The 15642-nt window shown below is 35.1% G+C and overlaps 2 protein-coding genes across 3 annotated transcripts in view; both read right to left on the bottom strand.

Annotated features, from left to right (window-relative positions):
- Positions 1–538: 538 nt before the first annotated feature.
- The window catches only part of LOC144960167 (uncharacterized), a 289349-nt gene continuing 274245 nt past the window's right edge, over positions 539–15642 (bottom strand). The window contains exon 2 of the mRNA XM_078893183.1: positions 539–1771. Coding sequence (XP_078749309.1) covers positions 646–1665 — 1020 coding nt within the window. The 5' untranslated portion in view covers positions 1666–1771 and the 3' untranslated portion in view covers positions 539–645. The remainder of the gene's footprint in view (positions 1772–15642) is intronic.
- The window catches only part of LOC144959429 (double-stranded RNA-specific adenosine deaminase-like), a 53200-nt gene continuing 41343 nt past the window's right edge, over positions 3786–15642 (bottom strand). The window contains exons 11-13 of one of the 2 annotated variants that reach the window (XR_013642624.1): positions 10278–10438; positions 6584–8578; positions 3786–6515 (exon numbers count right to left, since the gene is read on the bottom strand). Coding sequence is in view for 1 of the 2 variants with exons in the window: in XM_078892012.1 (XP_078748138.1) it covers positions 8493–8578; positions 10278–10438 (247 nt within the window). In the remaining variant the exon portion in view is untranslated. Of the gene's footprint in view, positions 8579–10277; positions 10439–15642 lie in introns of both variants that reach the window. The other variant, XM_078892012.1, reaches the window with a different exon arrangement.

Here is a 15642-nt window from a genome sequence, read left to right as displayed (position 1 = left end):
ATCCAAGATTTAATCTCATTAAAACAGCTCGTAATTCGTTGTATTAAGAACTGTAAATTACTAAGGGGTGCTGAATCATATATTTGCGTATCATCTGCATAAAAATGATAACTCAGATTGAATCTGGATATCACACTAGAAAGGGGCTGCATATATACAGTAAAAAGGACAGGGCCAAGAACAGAGCTTTGTGGCACTCCAAAATTTAGTAAAACTTGTTCTGACTGAACACCATTCACCACGACAGTCTGCCATCGATCCTGTAAATATGATGTAAACCATTTAAGGGCAATTCCTTTTATGCCGAACGTATTTTCTAGTCTTCTTAACAAAATGTCATGGTCAATGGTGTCAAAGGCAGCTGAAAGATCTAAAAGGCATAATACATTGATATTGTTAGCATCAGCATTACATAACAAGTCATTAAACATTTTAAGAAGCGCCGTTTCAGTACTGTGTTGATGTTTGTAGGCTGACTGAAAGGGTTGTTCCAAACTGTTGTTCTTAAGATGGGATGTTAATTGTGTAAGAACTACCTTCTCCAAAAGTTTTGACAAAAAAGGTAAATTTGATAAAGGACGATAATTGTTTAATATATTGTGGTCCAGTGATGGTTTCTTCAGAAGTGGTTTGACGAGGGCACTTTTAAAGCACGATGGAACTTCGCCAGTCAGTATGGATGTATTTATGATTGATGTAATGGATGGTAATCGATGGAGCTGGCCAAAAGCTGTGCTGGTAGGGGATCAAGGTCGCAGGATTTAATGGGGGCTTTTTTATCAACTCGTTTATGAAAATAGGTGAAACTGGTTGGAACTTGTCTAAAGGGGTACCACATAATGTATTTGTATCTATAAATGGTTCATGCCGATCTAGTTCTGAACGAATGTTATGGATTTTGTATTTTAAAAAGTTGACAAATGTGTTTGGCAAGTCTCTTTGATTGGTTGTAGATGGTAATGAAGTGCATCTTTCACGTCCAAGTAGATCATTGCAGATGTTAAATAATTGTTTACAAGATTTAGAAGTTTCGAATTTTGAAAGAAAATACGTGGTCTTTGCCTTTTTTATTGTTGTCTTCCAGGCACGAAATGCGTTCTTGAATATTTCACGATGAATCGTAAGGCCTGATGTTTTCAGCAGTCTTTCTGCTCTCCGACACTTCGTTTTAGCTTCTTTAACGTCCCGACGTATACCACGGAGCATACTTGCGGTTGGTGACGGTCCTTGTTTGGAATGGCGCTTGTCAATCGTTTCGATGAGACAACTATTCCACTGGTCTGGAGAAATCATTGAATTTTTAGTAAGTTTTGTTTCTAAATCGCCTCTGAAATTGTCCAAATTAATGCCTTTAATGTTTCTGGTTGATGTGGTGGTGGTTTCTTGGCATGGTTTTGAAACGTCAAGATTGAAAGAAATGAGGGAGTGGTCCGAAAAGGGGAGATAATCGACGGTTGCGTTGGTTTTTTGTAACTCTGAATTTTCTACAATTACCCAATCTAAAATATGACCAGCAGAGTGGGTTGGCGTTGTTACGATCTGGCACATGTTGTTCTCCGATAATGACTCGTGCAATTTAGCGGTGTCTGTGACGTTGTCGAAGTGAAAATTAAAGTCGCCGAGTATAATTGAATGGCCAGGACGCGTGTGTTGCAAAGTTAGCATCTCGTTGATTTCCTTCCTAACATCAGGTAATTTTATTTTGTTTTTCTTGTTTGCTGGCGGTCGGTAGATGCAGTTGAAGTTGTATCTTGTATTCTGGAGGGATAATCTAAGATCAATGGCCTCCATTGTTTTGCAGCGCATTTCGATGATTTCCACATGTTTAGATAATTTTGTTTTATAAAATACGCCAATGCCACCCCCTCGCTGATCTTTCCTTGGATACGATCTAAATTGGTACCCAGGGGGTGTCATAGCTTTTTCAACTGGGTCGTCTCCAGACTGTGAAAGCCATGTCTCTACTATAAATAGTATATCGAAGTTCTTCTCCGTTAATAAATCGTTTAATTCTTCGGTTTTGTTACGGCAGGACTGTGCATTCAGAATACCAATAACAATGTTATTGTTGTCGTTTGTGAAACTGTTTGTGGTCGGTAGTTACAAGTGTTGGTGGTGGACGGGGGTTTGTGTGGGGGCGGGGTGGACGACGAGTTGTTACCATTGAGATGTTATGTTGTTTCCGTTTGCCTCCCCGAGGCCTGTTCTTATTAATATTATTGTAAAAAATCGGATCACTTGAGTTAAAAATCACAGCTGCAATGTGACGTTGTTTACGTTTACCGCCTCGAGGCCTGTTGTAAAAATCAGATGTTGAATAAAAGTGTTCACAATTATTAAAATAATGATGGTGGTAAATCACGGCTAAGAATAAGGTGAACTATGTTCGTAAGAGTGCGGCGGCCATTAAGTGACTGTGTAAAAATCTTTTAAAACTTACAGTTTCCATGATAAGATAGAGAATCATACAATAGTCCTTTCTTAAGAATTGATAAAAACTATACAATAAGAAACAGTATGTTTTAACGAGTACAACAAAGTAAAAATGTCCAGGTATCAATATGTAGAAATCACAAAACAATTAAAATACACCAGAGCACACAACGACACGTCTTGCCTGTTAGGCGTGTTTACAATATATATTGTATAACTTATTTACTCATTTACTTACTTACTGCCCATTATGCTTGCTGGCATTGTAGGGCAGCAACGAAGGACCTCACTCGCCCTCTGTCTGTGGTTGCCATTATCTCCAGGGAGCTCCATCTCTCTCTCTCTCTCTCCCTCCCTCTCTCCCCACTCTCTTTCTCTCATCTCTTCCAAACCCCCCCCCCCCTCTCTCTCTCTACCCCCCCCCCTCCTCCCACTCTCTCTCATCTTTCCACTCTTCTCCTCCAGGTTGTCCATCTCCTCTTTCCTTCGGATGTCCAGTGTAGGGCGGTTTTGCTCCTCCTTTCTCTATCAATATGACAATAAATATTTAGTTTATTTCTCTCTCTCTCTCTCTCTCTCTCTCTCTCTCTCTCTCTCTCTCTCTCTCTCTCTCTCTCTCTCTCTCTCATACACCTCTATCTATTTCTTTCAACCCCCAAGATCAATTATCCGTCCTGAATGAAGAAAAATGTCATGCTTCTATGTCAATCACAATTCAAAGGTTTATTTTTCGGCAATTGCCAATATAATATATGAACATGATATTTCCAATCAACAAATCAAAATAGGTAAAATAAAAAATGAAGCAAAGCAATAATCAATCAATCAATAATAATAATAATGATAATAATAATAATAATAATAATAAATAATAATAATAATAATAATAATAATAATAATAATAATAATAATAATAATAATAATAATAATAATAATAATAATAATAATAATAATAATATAATAATAATAATAATAATAATAATAATAATAATAATAATAATAATAATAATAATAATAATAATAATAATAATAATAATAATAATAATAATAATATAATAATAATAATAATAATAATAATAATAATAATAATAATAATAATAATAATAATAATAATAATAATAATAATAATAATAATAATAATAATAATAATAATAATAATAATAATAATAATAATAATAATAATAATAATAATAATAATAATAATAATAATAATAATAATATAATAATAATAATATAATAATGATAATAATAAATAATAATAATAATAATAATAATAATAATATATAATAATAATAATAATAATAATAATATATAATAATAATAATAATAAATAATAGATTAATAATATAATAATATAAATAATAATAATAATAATGATGATGGTGATGATGATGACAACAATATTGTGGTCTTAGGATCCATTAGCTTCTATAATTTTCTGTACCACTTCTATGCAGATGACTCTCAGATTTATAAATCTTTTGTCTTCTTCTGATATTCATGACGCAATTCGACGTTTTCAAAAATGCATGGTTGACATTAAGAACTGGATGATTGACAACATGACAAACTCCAATTTAACAAATCTTGAACTGAAAAAAAATTATTGGCAAAAACACCCAAACAAAACAATTAAAAAGTAGAAGTATTATTATAAATAAAATTGAAGGCCATTTTTCTAAGCCAGTTAGGATTCTGAGGAGTCATCTTTGATTAAAATGTATCCGTGTTTTTCCATGTAAATAATATTGTATCTGATCTGTAAATCTTTTGAGTTTTGTATTCAAAAGAATATTCCTTGTCAGAACATTTTAACCTGAAAATGTCACCAAAAAATTAATGGTTTCTTTGGTATTATCAAAACTTGATTATTGCAATTCCCTTCTGTCAGGACTCCCATTGACTTTAATTGGTAAATTGCAACGGGCACAAAATAAAACAGCCCGCATAATATATCCAAAAAAAAAGAAGAAAATTCGACCATATCACTTCACCTCACTTTGGGAAAATTTGCACTGGATTCCTGTCCGCTATAGAATTTATTTCAAGATTGCTTTATTCGTCTTCAAATGACAAATTTTTTTAGCCCCTCTTTATCTTTCTGAACTCCTAAACCTTAAGCCTCGAACCAGAAGTCTTCGGTTATCACTTGACACCTCTCTCAAAAATCAAATTAAAATCCTTTGGTGATCGCTCTTTTCAATGTTATGGCCCTAGGCTCTGGAATACCCTACTGCAACCCATTAGAGAAATCGAGAATATCTCAAACTTTAAATCTGCTTTTAAGACCGACTGTTCCACAATTAATTTTACACCATGCCAACTGTTATTTAAAAAAAAGTATGTTTAGGTACTCATTTTACACCTGAATGTGGCAAGAGAATGTAACTAAACAGCCTTTTCCAAGGACTCAACTATGCGCCGAGCGAGGCTCAAACCCAGGACCTTCCAATCCAAAAGCTAGTGTCATACCACAATACCACACATAGCCGCACGCTAATAATAATGGTGGTTATGATTATTACGATGACAACGGCGATAACGATGACGACGACAATAATGATGATGATGATGATTATGATAATTATTATATTGGTGATAATGATAATCAATTATTATGATGGTGAAATTGGTTCTGGTGTTTTCAGAACAAGGTTCCGCAATAGATTGTGTAAATCTGTCAATTAGATTTTTCCTGTAAATTGTTAAGCGAAGGAAATAGGTCGATTTAAATTGTTCTGACATCAAAACCCTCAGCTGTGAGACGCAAATAATTGGGAGCTCCAAGAAAAAGACAATGCTTCCAACAGTTCCAAGAGCAAATTGACCTCACCCGTCGGAGGCCCTTAAATCTTTTTCATTCTCTCAAATTATGATAAAGTTTAATTCACTCTGATAATAGCTTAAATTGACGATGAAGATATATCAATGCGACAAGCAACAACACACTCTCTATAAACATATTATAGATATATCAATATTAAAAGCTATGTCTTTTGCAAGATAAAGGTAAATAATTCATTGTTTCTCCGCCCCTCCCAAACAGGCCAATTTTCAAAAGTCAAGTTTAAAAGTCCAGAGGAATACCATGAAGATAAAAATCCAGGCGGTAATAATGTTTTGTTATAAGAATATTATTATACGTGATAAATATATGAAATAGTGCACTGTGTGAAATTAATATATCAAGCTATAAATAAATGATAAATAATAAATTTATATAGTGCCTAAACATCCACGTAAATCGTGCTCTGCTTAAGATAAAAAAAAAAAAACAAAACAAAAAAAAACAAAAAAAAAAATAAATAAAAAACACAAAAAATCACGACATCACATAATAAGCATGAATACAGAAACAAAGTCTAAGCAACATCTATTTCATAAAAAAATAAGCCAGCCTTACGGAACAGCTCAGTCTTCAGACATTTCTTGAAAGATGATAAATTTTCACAGGACTTTGTTCGAGGACTGAGTGCATTCCATAGGCATGGAGCAATGGATGAAAAGGCGTATTTACCAAAAGTAGATTTTGAGGTGTTAACATTTAGAAGTTCGGATTGAGATGATTTTAAATTTCGTGTGGGTTCATATTTTTAAATCAGATATCTAGATTATAGTATAAATTTTGCAAAGGGAAAGCAAAAAAATTAAAAAGATTGCTCACGTATGTATTTTGTATTTAGATGGTCTACATGTGAAATTTGAACACTGAATGACTGTCCAAAATGAAACCGGAAAATAGGCATAAATTTTGAACCAATTTTTTTTTCTATCTGTAAACACAGAAACAGGAAATTCAAGTATTTTTTTTCTCCTTGTTAAGTTTCAACACCAATGAAAGCAATATTGAATGCTATTGTTTTTACCTAGGTATATAGAAGAAAATGTAGACAATTAGAATAAACGATTCATTAAAAAAAAGATGGGAAACTACATCATGGCAATGTAACACACATCTTATTTCATAACGATGTTGCAATAATATATAAGATTTCATTTCTTGACAATCAGACAAGCATCCTATGCCATAACAATGTTGCAATAACCAATGGATATTGTGTCATGGTAATGATACAAGCATCCTATGGCATAACAATAACAATGTTGCAATTATGGATATTGTGTCATTCATGGTTATGGTACAAGGAACCTATGCCATAACAATGTTGCAATAACCAATGGATATTGTGTCATGGTAATGGTACAAGGAGCCTATGCAATAACAATGTTGCAATAACCAATGGATATTGTGTCATGGTAATGGTACAAGGAGCCTATGTCATAACAATGTTGCAATAACCAATGGATATTGTGTCATGGTAATGATACAAGCATCCTATGGCATAACAATGTTGCAATAACCAATGGATATTGTGTCATTCATGGTAATGGTACAAGGAGCCTATGCCATAACAATGTTGCAATAACCAATGGATATTGTGTCATGGTTATGGTACAAGGAGCCTATGTCATCACAATGTTGCAATAACCAATGGATATTGTGTCATTCATGATAATGGTACAAGGAGCCTATGCCATAACAATGTTGCAATAACCAATGGATATTGTGTCATGGTAATGGTACAAGGAGCCTATGCCATAACAATGTTGCAATAACCAATGGATATTGCGTCATGGTAATGATACAAGCATCCTAATGCCATAACCATAACAATGTTGCAATAACCAATGGATATTGTGTCATGGTTATGGTACAAGGAGCCTATGTCATCACAATGTTGCAATAACCAATGGGTATTGTGTCATTCATGGTAATGGTACAAGCATCCTATGCCATAACAATGTTGCAATAACCAATGGATATTGTGTCATGGTTATGGTACAAGGAACCTATGTCATCACAATGTTGCAATAACCAATGGATATTGTGTCATGATAATGGTACAAGCATCCTAATGCCATAACAATAACAATGTTGCAATAACCAATAGATATTGTGTCATGGTAATGGTACAAGAATCCTATGCCATAACAATGTTGCAATAACCAATGGATATTGTGTCATTCATGGTAATGGTACAAGAATCCTATGCCATAACAATGTTGCAATAACCAATGGATATTGTATCATGGTAATGGTACAAGAATCCTATGCCATAACAATGTTGCAATAACCAATGGATATTGTGTCATTCATGGTAATGGTACAAGAATCCTATGCCATAACAATGTTGCATTATCAAAAAGATATACTTTGACAATGGGACAAGCATCACATGCAGTAGCAATGTAACAATCACAAAAATATATCACTTTATGACAATGTTACATACCATAGCAATGTGACAATAAAAAAAAAAAAAGATATCACACCGTGACATTAGAACAAAAATAACATGTCATAACAGTGTAACAATGATAAAAATATGTCACTCTGCGACAATGTTACATGCCTTTACAATTCAACAATAACAAAAAATATATCAAACTTTGATAATGGGACAATCAACATATGCCATAACAATGTAACAATCACAAAAATATAGCACTCTCTGACAATGTTAATTGCCATAACAAAAACAATAACAAAGAGATCACACTATGACAATAGAACAAGAATTATATGTCATAACAATGGAACAATAACAAAGATATCACACTGTGACAATAGAACAAGAATTACGTCATAACAATGGAACTATAACAAAGAAATCACACTGTAACAATAGAACAAGAATTACATGTCATAACAATGGAACTATAACAAAGAAATCACACTGTAACAATAGAACAAGAATTACATGGCATAACAATGGAACTATAACAAAGAAATCACACTGTAACAATAGAACAAGAATTATGCCTTAACAATGGGACCATAACAAAGAAATCACACTCTGACAATGGAACAAGAATTACATGTCATAACAATGGGATAATAGCAAAGAAATCACACTGTGATAATTTAACAATAATTGCATGCCGTAAAAATAAAACAATAACTAAAACAATCTCACACTATGACAATGAGACAGGCATCATATTCCATAAGATACTAACTGACCCATTAAAAAAATCGATCTGAAAGATTCATTCCCTTAGAAATCGTCAACGTGGAGCTGTCCTGGAAGCTGTCCTGCAACAGGCAGCCAGGGTCCTAGGCCCTTGAGTTGAAAATGACGGTCTGGAACAATAAAATGAATTGTTGACGTTGACAATAATCTGTATATTATTATTATTATGTGACCATGCCAATTACACAAGAATAACAACAATGATCATGGGAACATGAAACCCAATGAGATGGGAAATCCAATAAAAATACAACAAAATATTAATAATAAAGATGACAATAATAATAATAATAATAATAATAATAATAATAATAATAATAATAATAATAATAATAATAATAATAATAATAATAATAATAATAATAATAATAATAATAATAATAATAATAATAATAATGTTATAGATTTATAGTGCGCCAAACATCCCTTCATCTCGAGGGCTCTGGGCGCATGCCAAAGATTCAGCCCAAGCACAGTACGCAAACAATGCTAATTATACTTCAAGTTACGTGACTAAAACTCACATAGAAAAACAGACATACAATCACATGTAGGCTGTGCATGATATTGATCATGTGCGTTTATCTAAAAAAAAACTCACGACATCCGCCAGCCAGATCCAACTTACCAACCCACAAAACCATGTGTAACCTTGAACGTTTATTGATGCTATGCGCTTAATAACACCCACCAGTCGAATATTATGTACCAACACACAAAACTATGTGAAACCTTAAACGTTTATAGATAGAATGCGCTTGGCCAAGGAGTTCACAACATTGCCATCCGGAAGTATAACGGATCAACACACAAACTCTGTGTAACCATGAACTTTTGTAGTCTGGTTAATACAGTTTAGTGAGAACAACTCACAAACGCGGATGGCAAAAACAATAACAAAGGCCTGAGTGACGTCATCTTCGAACTATCTATAGTCTGATTTATAGATAGTATGCGCTTGGTTAAGAAACTCACAACATTGCCATCCGGAAGTATAAACGAACCAACACAAAAAACTGTGTGTAACCTTGAACGTATATAGTCTGGTTAATACAGTTTAGTGAGAATTACTCATAAACATGGATGGCACAAATCAATAACAAAGCCCTGAGTGACGTCTACTTCGTTCTATCTATACAATTTAGTGAGAACTACTCATAAAAATAGTGGTCTAAAAACAATAACAAAGAGCTGAGCGACTCAGCTCTTTGTTATTGTTTTTAGATTTGCATGGCATTTTCATGATTAGTTTTCAATAGATAGAATGAATTCTCCCCCCCCCCCCTACACACACACAACAAAGCAAAAAACAACAACAAAAAAGCAAAAACAAACCAAACAATAAGAAACAAACAAAACAAACTTATAAGTCTGATCATAGTGACTTTAAACTAAATTTTTTTCATGTGACACATTCACACCCAATGCCGATTGATGCGATGGGTTATACACATACACATACACACGCATACACATACACACACATATACACACAGAGACGTACACACACTTTATGTTCTGCTTGACCATCACCACCCTCTCCATGACCACCGCCATGACCATCATCATCATCTTTATCATCAGCATCCTATCCTCATCATTATCATCATCCTATCCTCCTTCTTATCATCATCATCATTATCCTATCCTCCTCCTCGTCTTCATCATCATCATCATCACCATTATCATCATACTATCCTCATCATCATCATTATCATCCTCCTCCCCTCCTCCTTCTCCTCCTCCTCCTCATCATCATCAATGATGTAGGTAATCCATTACATTTTCACATATCGGTCTCCTGCTTACCAACTAGTTTTTTCATTTCCTGGTATTCTGAGGCCTTTCTCTTGGCGTCCAGGTATCCGAGCCCACAAAGATCATTTCTATCAAAACGTTGGCAGGTTTCGGAGAAGAGACGATGGAGCTCAAACTTACAAATGGGAGATAACTTGGGACTTTTGCCTTCACTGTTTTACAAAATAAAAATATTATGAATAAAAATAGATCTAATAATACTCTATTAATATTTTTAGAATCAAATGGGGCGTGCTTCACTTTTGTACGCCTTTATGGCCTTTAATATGACTATGAGTTACTGGGTTGCACACCTATTGGTCCCTTTAAGATTGTGCTCATATGTAACCTACCGCGCCAACCCAGTATTATGTCTGGTTGGAACTCATCAAGAGTTAAAAGGGAAATTACATTTAAATTATTAGAAATATGAAATTTTAGCATCTCGTATTAAAAAAAAAATATATATATATATTTCCATCTCCCCCAGTAAAGCATATTGATGGTCAACAGATCAAACCTCTATCAGAGGTCTGATCCGCCCAAAATTAAATAAAATACGGTGCGCAAAGCTCTAATGAGGTTTGATTCTCCGATCGTGAAAATCAAGACTTCTGAGGCTTGATCCGTCGACCAATGATAATGAACCTTATACAAGTCTCATAATATAATTGACTGTAAACGCTATTTTTAGAATACAGCCCCCCTACCCGACGAAAAACATTTTTGGAACGACCGGTCACATATTCTCTAGCCTGACGTGTACATATATGCAGGTCTGAAATCCGAACATCGTTGTGGGCCTAGTTTAAAAATGGACAATATTTTGAGTAATTTTATTGAGATTTCCATTACAATGAAACCATAAGGAATTGGGTTTTCCGACCTGCAAATAAGCGCACGTCGCTCTATCCGTTATCAGGTTTGAAATGAGTACATGGTAAGTAGCAGGTCTGTTGCTGTCAAAAACAAATATTGAAATAGTCCCTTTACGGAAATTCTAAATTTTCTTGCAGTTTAAGCATTGCTGTTGTCTTGTGGTCCCTTTGTACAGCGAGCGCTACAGAAAAATAAATAATACGCATAGAATTACATGATCATCCAATGATGAAATTTGACCCAGTTGGCTAAAAGCAGATTTCGTTGGGATGTTCTAATATGACCATTTGTCTGCATTAAACTTAGCAGGAGAACTTCGTCATTGTTTTTTTCTCTTTTCTACTCAAATGGTTAATTCAATCCATGCCCATTTTTAGTTTGAGTCGAAAGGAATGACTGGTTTCCAGAAAGAGTACCAAATAGTCTTTATAACTAAGTATAATATATATATATATATATATATATATATATATATATATATATATATATATATATATATATATATATATATATATATATATAATGCAAATTTTCACTCACATTTTTGTGGCCGAGACGTCTTGTTTCTGTGTTTTTAACACTTCTTCAGTCGGCGTAATCCATTGTAATATCCGTAGAAAAGTTTTTACTCCAAACTAAAGTCGTTTCGTTGTGTAGTGGTGATTAGTGTTGATGTGTATTGTGATCTGCTCTCATGCTTATATTATGAGTGTGTGTGTGTGTGTGTGTGTGTGTGTGTATGTGTGTGTATGCGTGTGGGTGTGTTGTGTGTTGTGTGTACATGTGTGTGTGATAGTGTTGTGGAATGTGGTTGCGGCGGGGGGGGGGGGGGGGGGGGGGGGGGGGGGGGAGGAGAGAGGGGAGGGGGGTATAATGGGGTCGGGAGGGGGGGGGGGGGGGGGGGGGGGAGGGTTATTTGGCCTTTTGCGTTTTGAGCTTGAATTTGTTAGAGTGTCTGCACATTGTCATCAGTTCAGATCTTTTGTTTAAGGTGCTATTGTTTCTGTAGTTGTGTAATAAAATCTCCAGTTTCTCTGTCAGGCATAAATTGCATTTTCTGGCACCGCATCTGTAGGGGCTGCTTTGCCTGACGACCTCCCAGGTTATTGTTGGTGTTTTATTTGTGTTTATTTGTTCCCAATAGTGTATTGCTAATTTGGTGCTTTTTGCTTTGCTTTCATGTGTTATGGAGGCTTTGTGATTGTTGTATCGTGTTTTGAATGGGGGTTCTGTGCTGCCGATGTATTGTGCTGCGGTGTTATCAGTGGTTATGGTGGCTTTGTATACTATGGCGCTTTTTTGGCAGTTTCCTTTAAGAGGGCAATTGTCTTTTTTTCTGCAGTTACAGTTGTCTTTATTTGTATTGGTGTTGTTGGGTTCGGATATGATTTGTCTGTTGTGGTTCGTAATGATCTGTTTCATGTTTTGTGCACAGCTGTAGCTTATCTTGACGTTGTTTCTGTTGATTATTTTGTGCAGACGGTGGTTCTTCGGGAAGTGTTTATCGATGAGTGCAAGGAACTGCTTGCCGATATTTGAAGTGATTGCGTTGTTGAACGGCGGGTTGAACCATATTATATTCCTTTTTCTGTTTTGTTTTGGTGTTGTGGCGTGTGTTAAATTTTTGTATTTCAGTGTTGAGGTTGTCCGCTCTGTTTGAGTGCCATTTCGTAGTCTTGTTTTGTTTCGTTGAATATGTTTTCATTTGAAGAGAGGTTGTTTAGCCCTTGTTCGATCATAGTGGGTATTTGTTTTATTATCGTAGGTGGGTGGTTGGAGTGTTTGTGGACGTACAATGGGGCGCTGTTGGATTTCTTGTATGGTCTATACGTGTTAGTTTTGAGGCAGAGGGTTGTGTCCAGGAAATCGACTTGGTGTAGGTTACTTTCTAGTGTGATTTTGAGGTCGAGATCCTTGAATAATTTTATGAGTTTTTTCTTCATTCTTTCAATGTTGGATTTTGATGTTGTGGTGTGTGTTCCTAGTCAGTCGTCCCTGTAGAGGCCGAAGTTTATGTTAGGCAGTTGGTCCTTGATCTGGTGTGTGATATAGAGGCCCACTAGTTCGCACACTTCTGCTCCGTCGTATGCACCCATGGTGACGTCAAAATGGCATTTTTTCTTGGTCCAGATTTCTCCATTGTGGAAGAGGAGCGACCGTCTTGCGTGCTTGATTATGTTTATGGTGTTTTGGTCGATGTCGGTGTGCTCTGTTGCGAATGTGATGGCTCTGGTGAATGTTTTTTCTGTTATACTGGCGTAAAAATCAGAGATATCAAGCTGTATGAATTGTAGGTTGCGTTTGTTGGTGAGGGTTTTAAACCATTTGATGACTGCTTGTGTGTTTGTCCATTGTTGTATGTTTCTGTTTTTTCTGATTGTGTTGTTGATTTCTTGGAGGTAGTGCTTGCTTATAATACCTATTTCTGATTTGGCTATATATATTTATGAGTGTTGGTGGGTACTTGTAGGTACGAAAGTGCTCGATAATGGTGGTTAGAGCTAATATATAATGCAAATTTTCACTCACATTTTTGTGGCCGAGACGACTCGTTTCTGTGTTTTTTACACTTCTTCAGTCGGCGTAATCCATTGTAATCTTACAATGGATTACGCCGACTGAAGAAGTGTAAAAAACACAGAAACGAGTCGTCTCGGCCACAAAATGCATTATATATATATATATATATATATATATATATATATATATATATTATATATATATATATATATGTTATTGTAATATTTACCACGATGTTGGAGTCAGTCTACATCGATGTTTCAGCCCTTACGACATCGTCAGGACTATGTGTTACATGGGTTTGAGTTGTGGGTTGTTGGAGATTTTTGAATTGGTTCCGTAGATTTGTAGTTGATTAGTAGACGTTTTCGTCTATGCGGACAGCTGTTGTAATCCCGTTTTTCGTTTTGAGTGTGGCTTCGTGAGGAAATAAAATACACTATAATTAAACACCCTCACGAAGTCACACCCAACACGAAAAATGAGATGTATAACAGCTGTCCGCATAGACGAAAACTACAAATCTACGGAACCACTTCAAAAGTCAACAACACCACACAACTTAAAATTAAACCCATGTAACACACAGTCCTGACGATGGCCATAAAGCCTGAAACATCGATGTAGACTGACTCCAACATCGTGGTAAATATTACAATAATATATATATTTATATCCTCTCCTCCCTCTTTAATAACTAAGCACGTTGTTCTTAAATGTGTCATGTGGTCATAATCTAATCGAGACAAACACACACACACACACACACACACACACACACACAGAGAGAGAGAGAGAGAGAGAGAGAGAGAGAGAGAGAGAGAGAGAGAGAGAGAGGTAGGTAGGTAGGTAGGTAGGTAGGTTAGCATGAGGAGAGTTTTTCCCTAAACTTGTTTACATTTTTTTCTGTTGACCTAGTAATCGTCATGCATTTTTCTAACATCTACAATTTTCGTCACTAAAAACCCTACTCCTTCCTCAATCTACTTCAAACTTTGTATCAATGTGCGTTCCACAAATACACAGATCCTCTAGAAGCCGGGTTTCAAGAGGAATAATCGAGAAATAACTTTGAACTTAATTAAAAATTCGGCTTCTAGAGCCTCTTTGTTTTCATTTTGTCCACCTGTGGCCAAAATATTACGGCAATCGGTTGATAAACAAAAAGCCTTAGGCTTTTTAAGGTTTGTTGTTTAATGTCCAATATGGCTTTGTTTACATAGCAACGGGCAACTTTTTTTTCGAAAAATGTGTTATGCAATCATCCTTCTCAAACATATATCGGTCATGGCAGTTTTTTGCATCGCTTGCGACCGCATTGCGGCCACAAAAAATGGCAAAAAATCGCTGATTTGCATTGCGGCCGCAAAATTTGAATTTTTTTTGCAAATTTTTTTGCAAATTTTCGAGATTTTGCAAAAAAAAAAAAAAAAAAAAAAAAAAAATTGTGGGGACCAGTGATGATAATCTTCCGCGAATTTTTTCATAAATGTTCCGTTGTTTTTGTCATGTCAAACATTTTCTGCTAAGTGGTAGTTCATGAAAAAAAAATGCCTTCTATCATTTTTTGACACCTCTGCTCAGTTGCATGAATTTTGGTGACACTCCTTTATTTATGACGTTTGTCTAGACACACTGGCGGCAAATGTCAAAAATAGCACAAAACACATTGTGGCCATGGATGAGAAGATGATCTAAAGGGAAGGGGATGGAGCAAATGGGTGGAAATATTTATGTACCTTTTAGCTGTAGCATGATAGTACATTTGTCGATTTTATAAGTTTTATAAGCCTGACTTTTTCTTTTCTTCCTTTTTGTTGTTTTTTGGTTTTGTTTTTGTTTTATTGTTCTGAATTTGTTAATAGTATTCAATACAACTTGTGTCTAATTATAAAACCATTAAAAAAAAATAAATTCATCAATTCTCCCCCCCTTCTCTCTCTCTCTCTCTCTCTCTCTCTCTCTCTCTCTCTCTCTC

Source organism: Berghia stephanieae, chromosome 14, assembly GCF_034508935.2.
Source record: "Berghia stephanieae isolate SIO BIC M18660-M18661 chromosome 14, UCSD_Bste_1.3, whole genome shotgun sequence".
Taxonomy (NCBI): Eukaryota; Metazoa; Mollusca; class Gastropoda; order Nudibranchia; family Aeolidiidae; genus Berghia; species Berghia stephanieae.
Note: the sequence above shows the minus strand (reverse complement) of the source record. Positions and strands in the feature narration are given on the sequence as shown.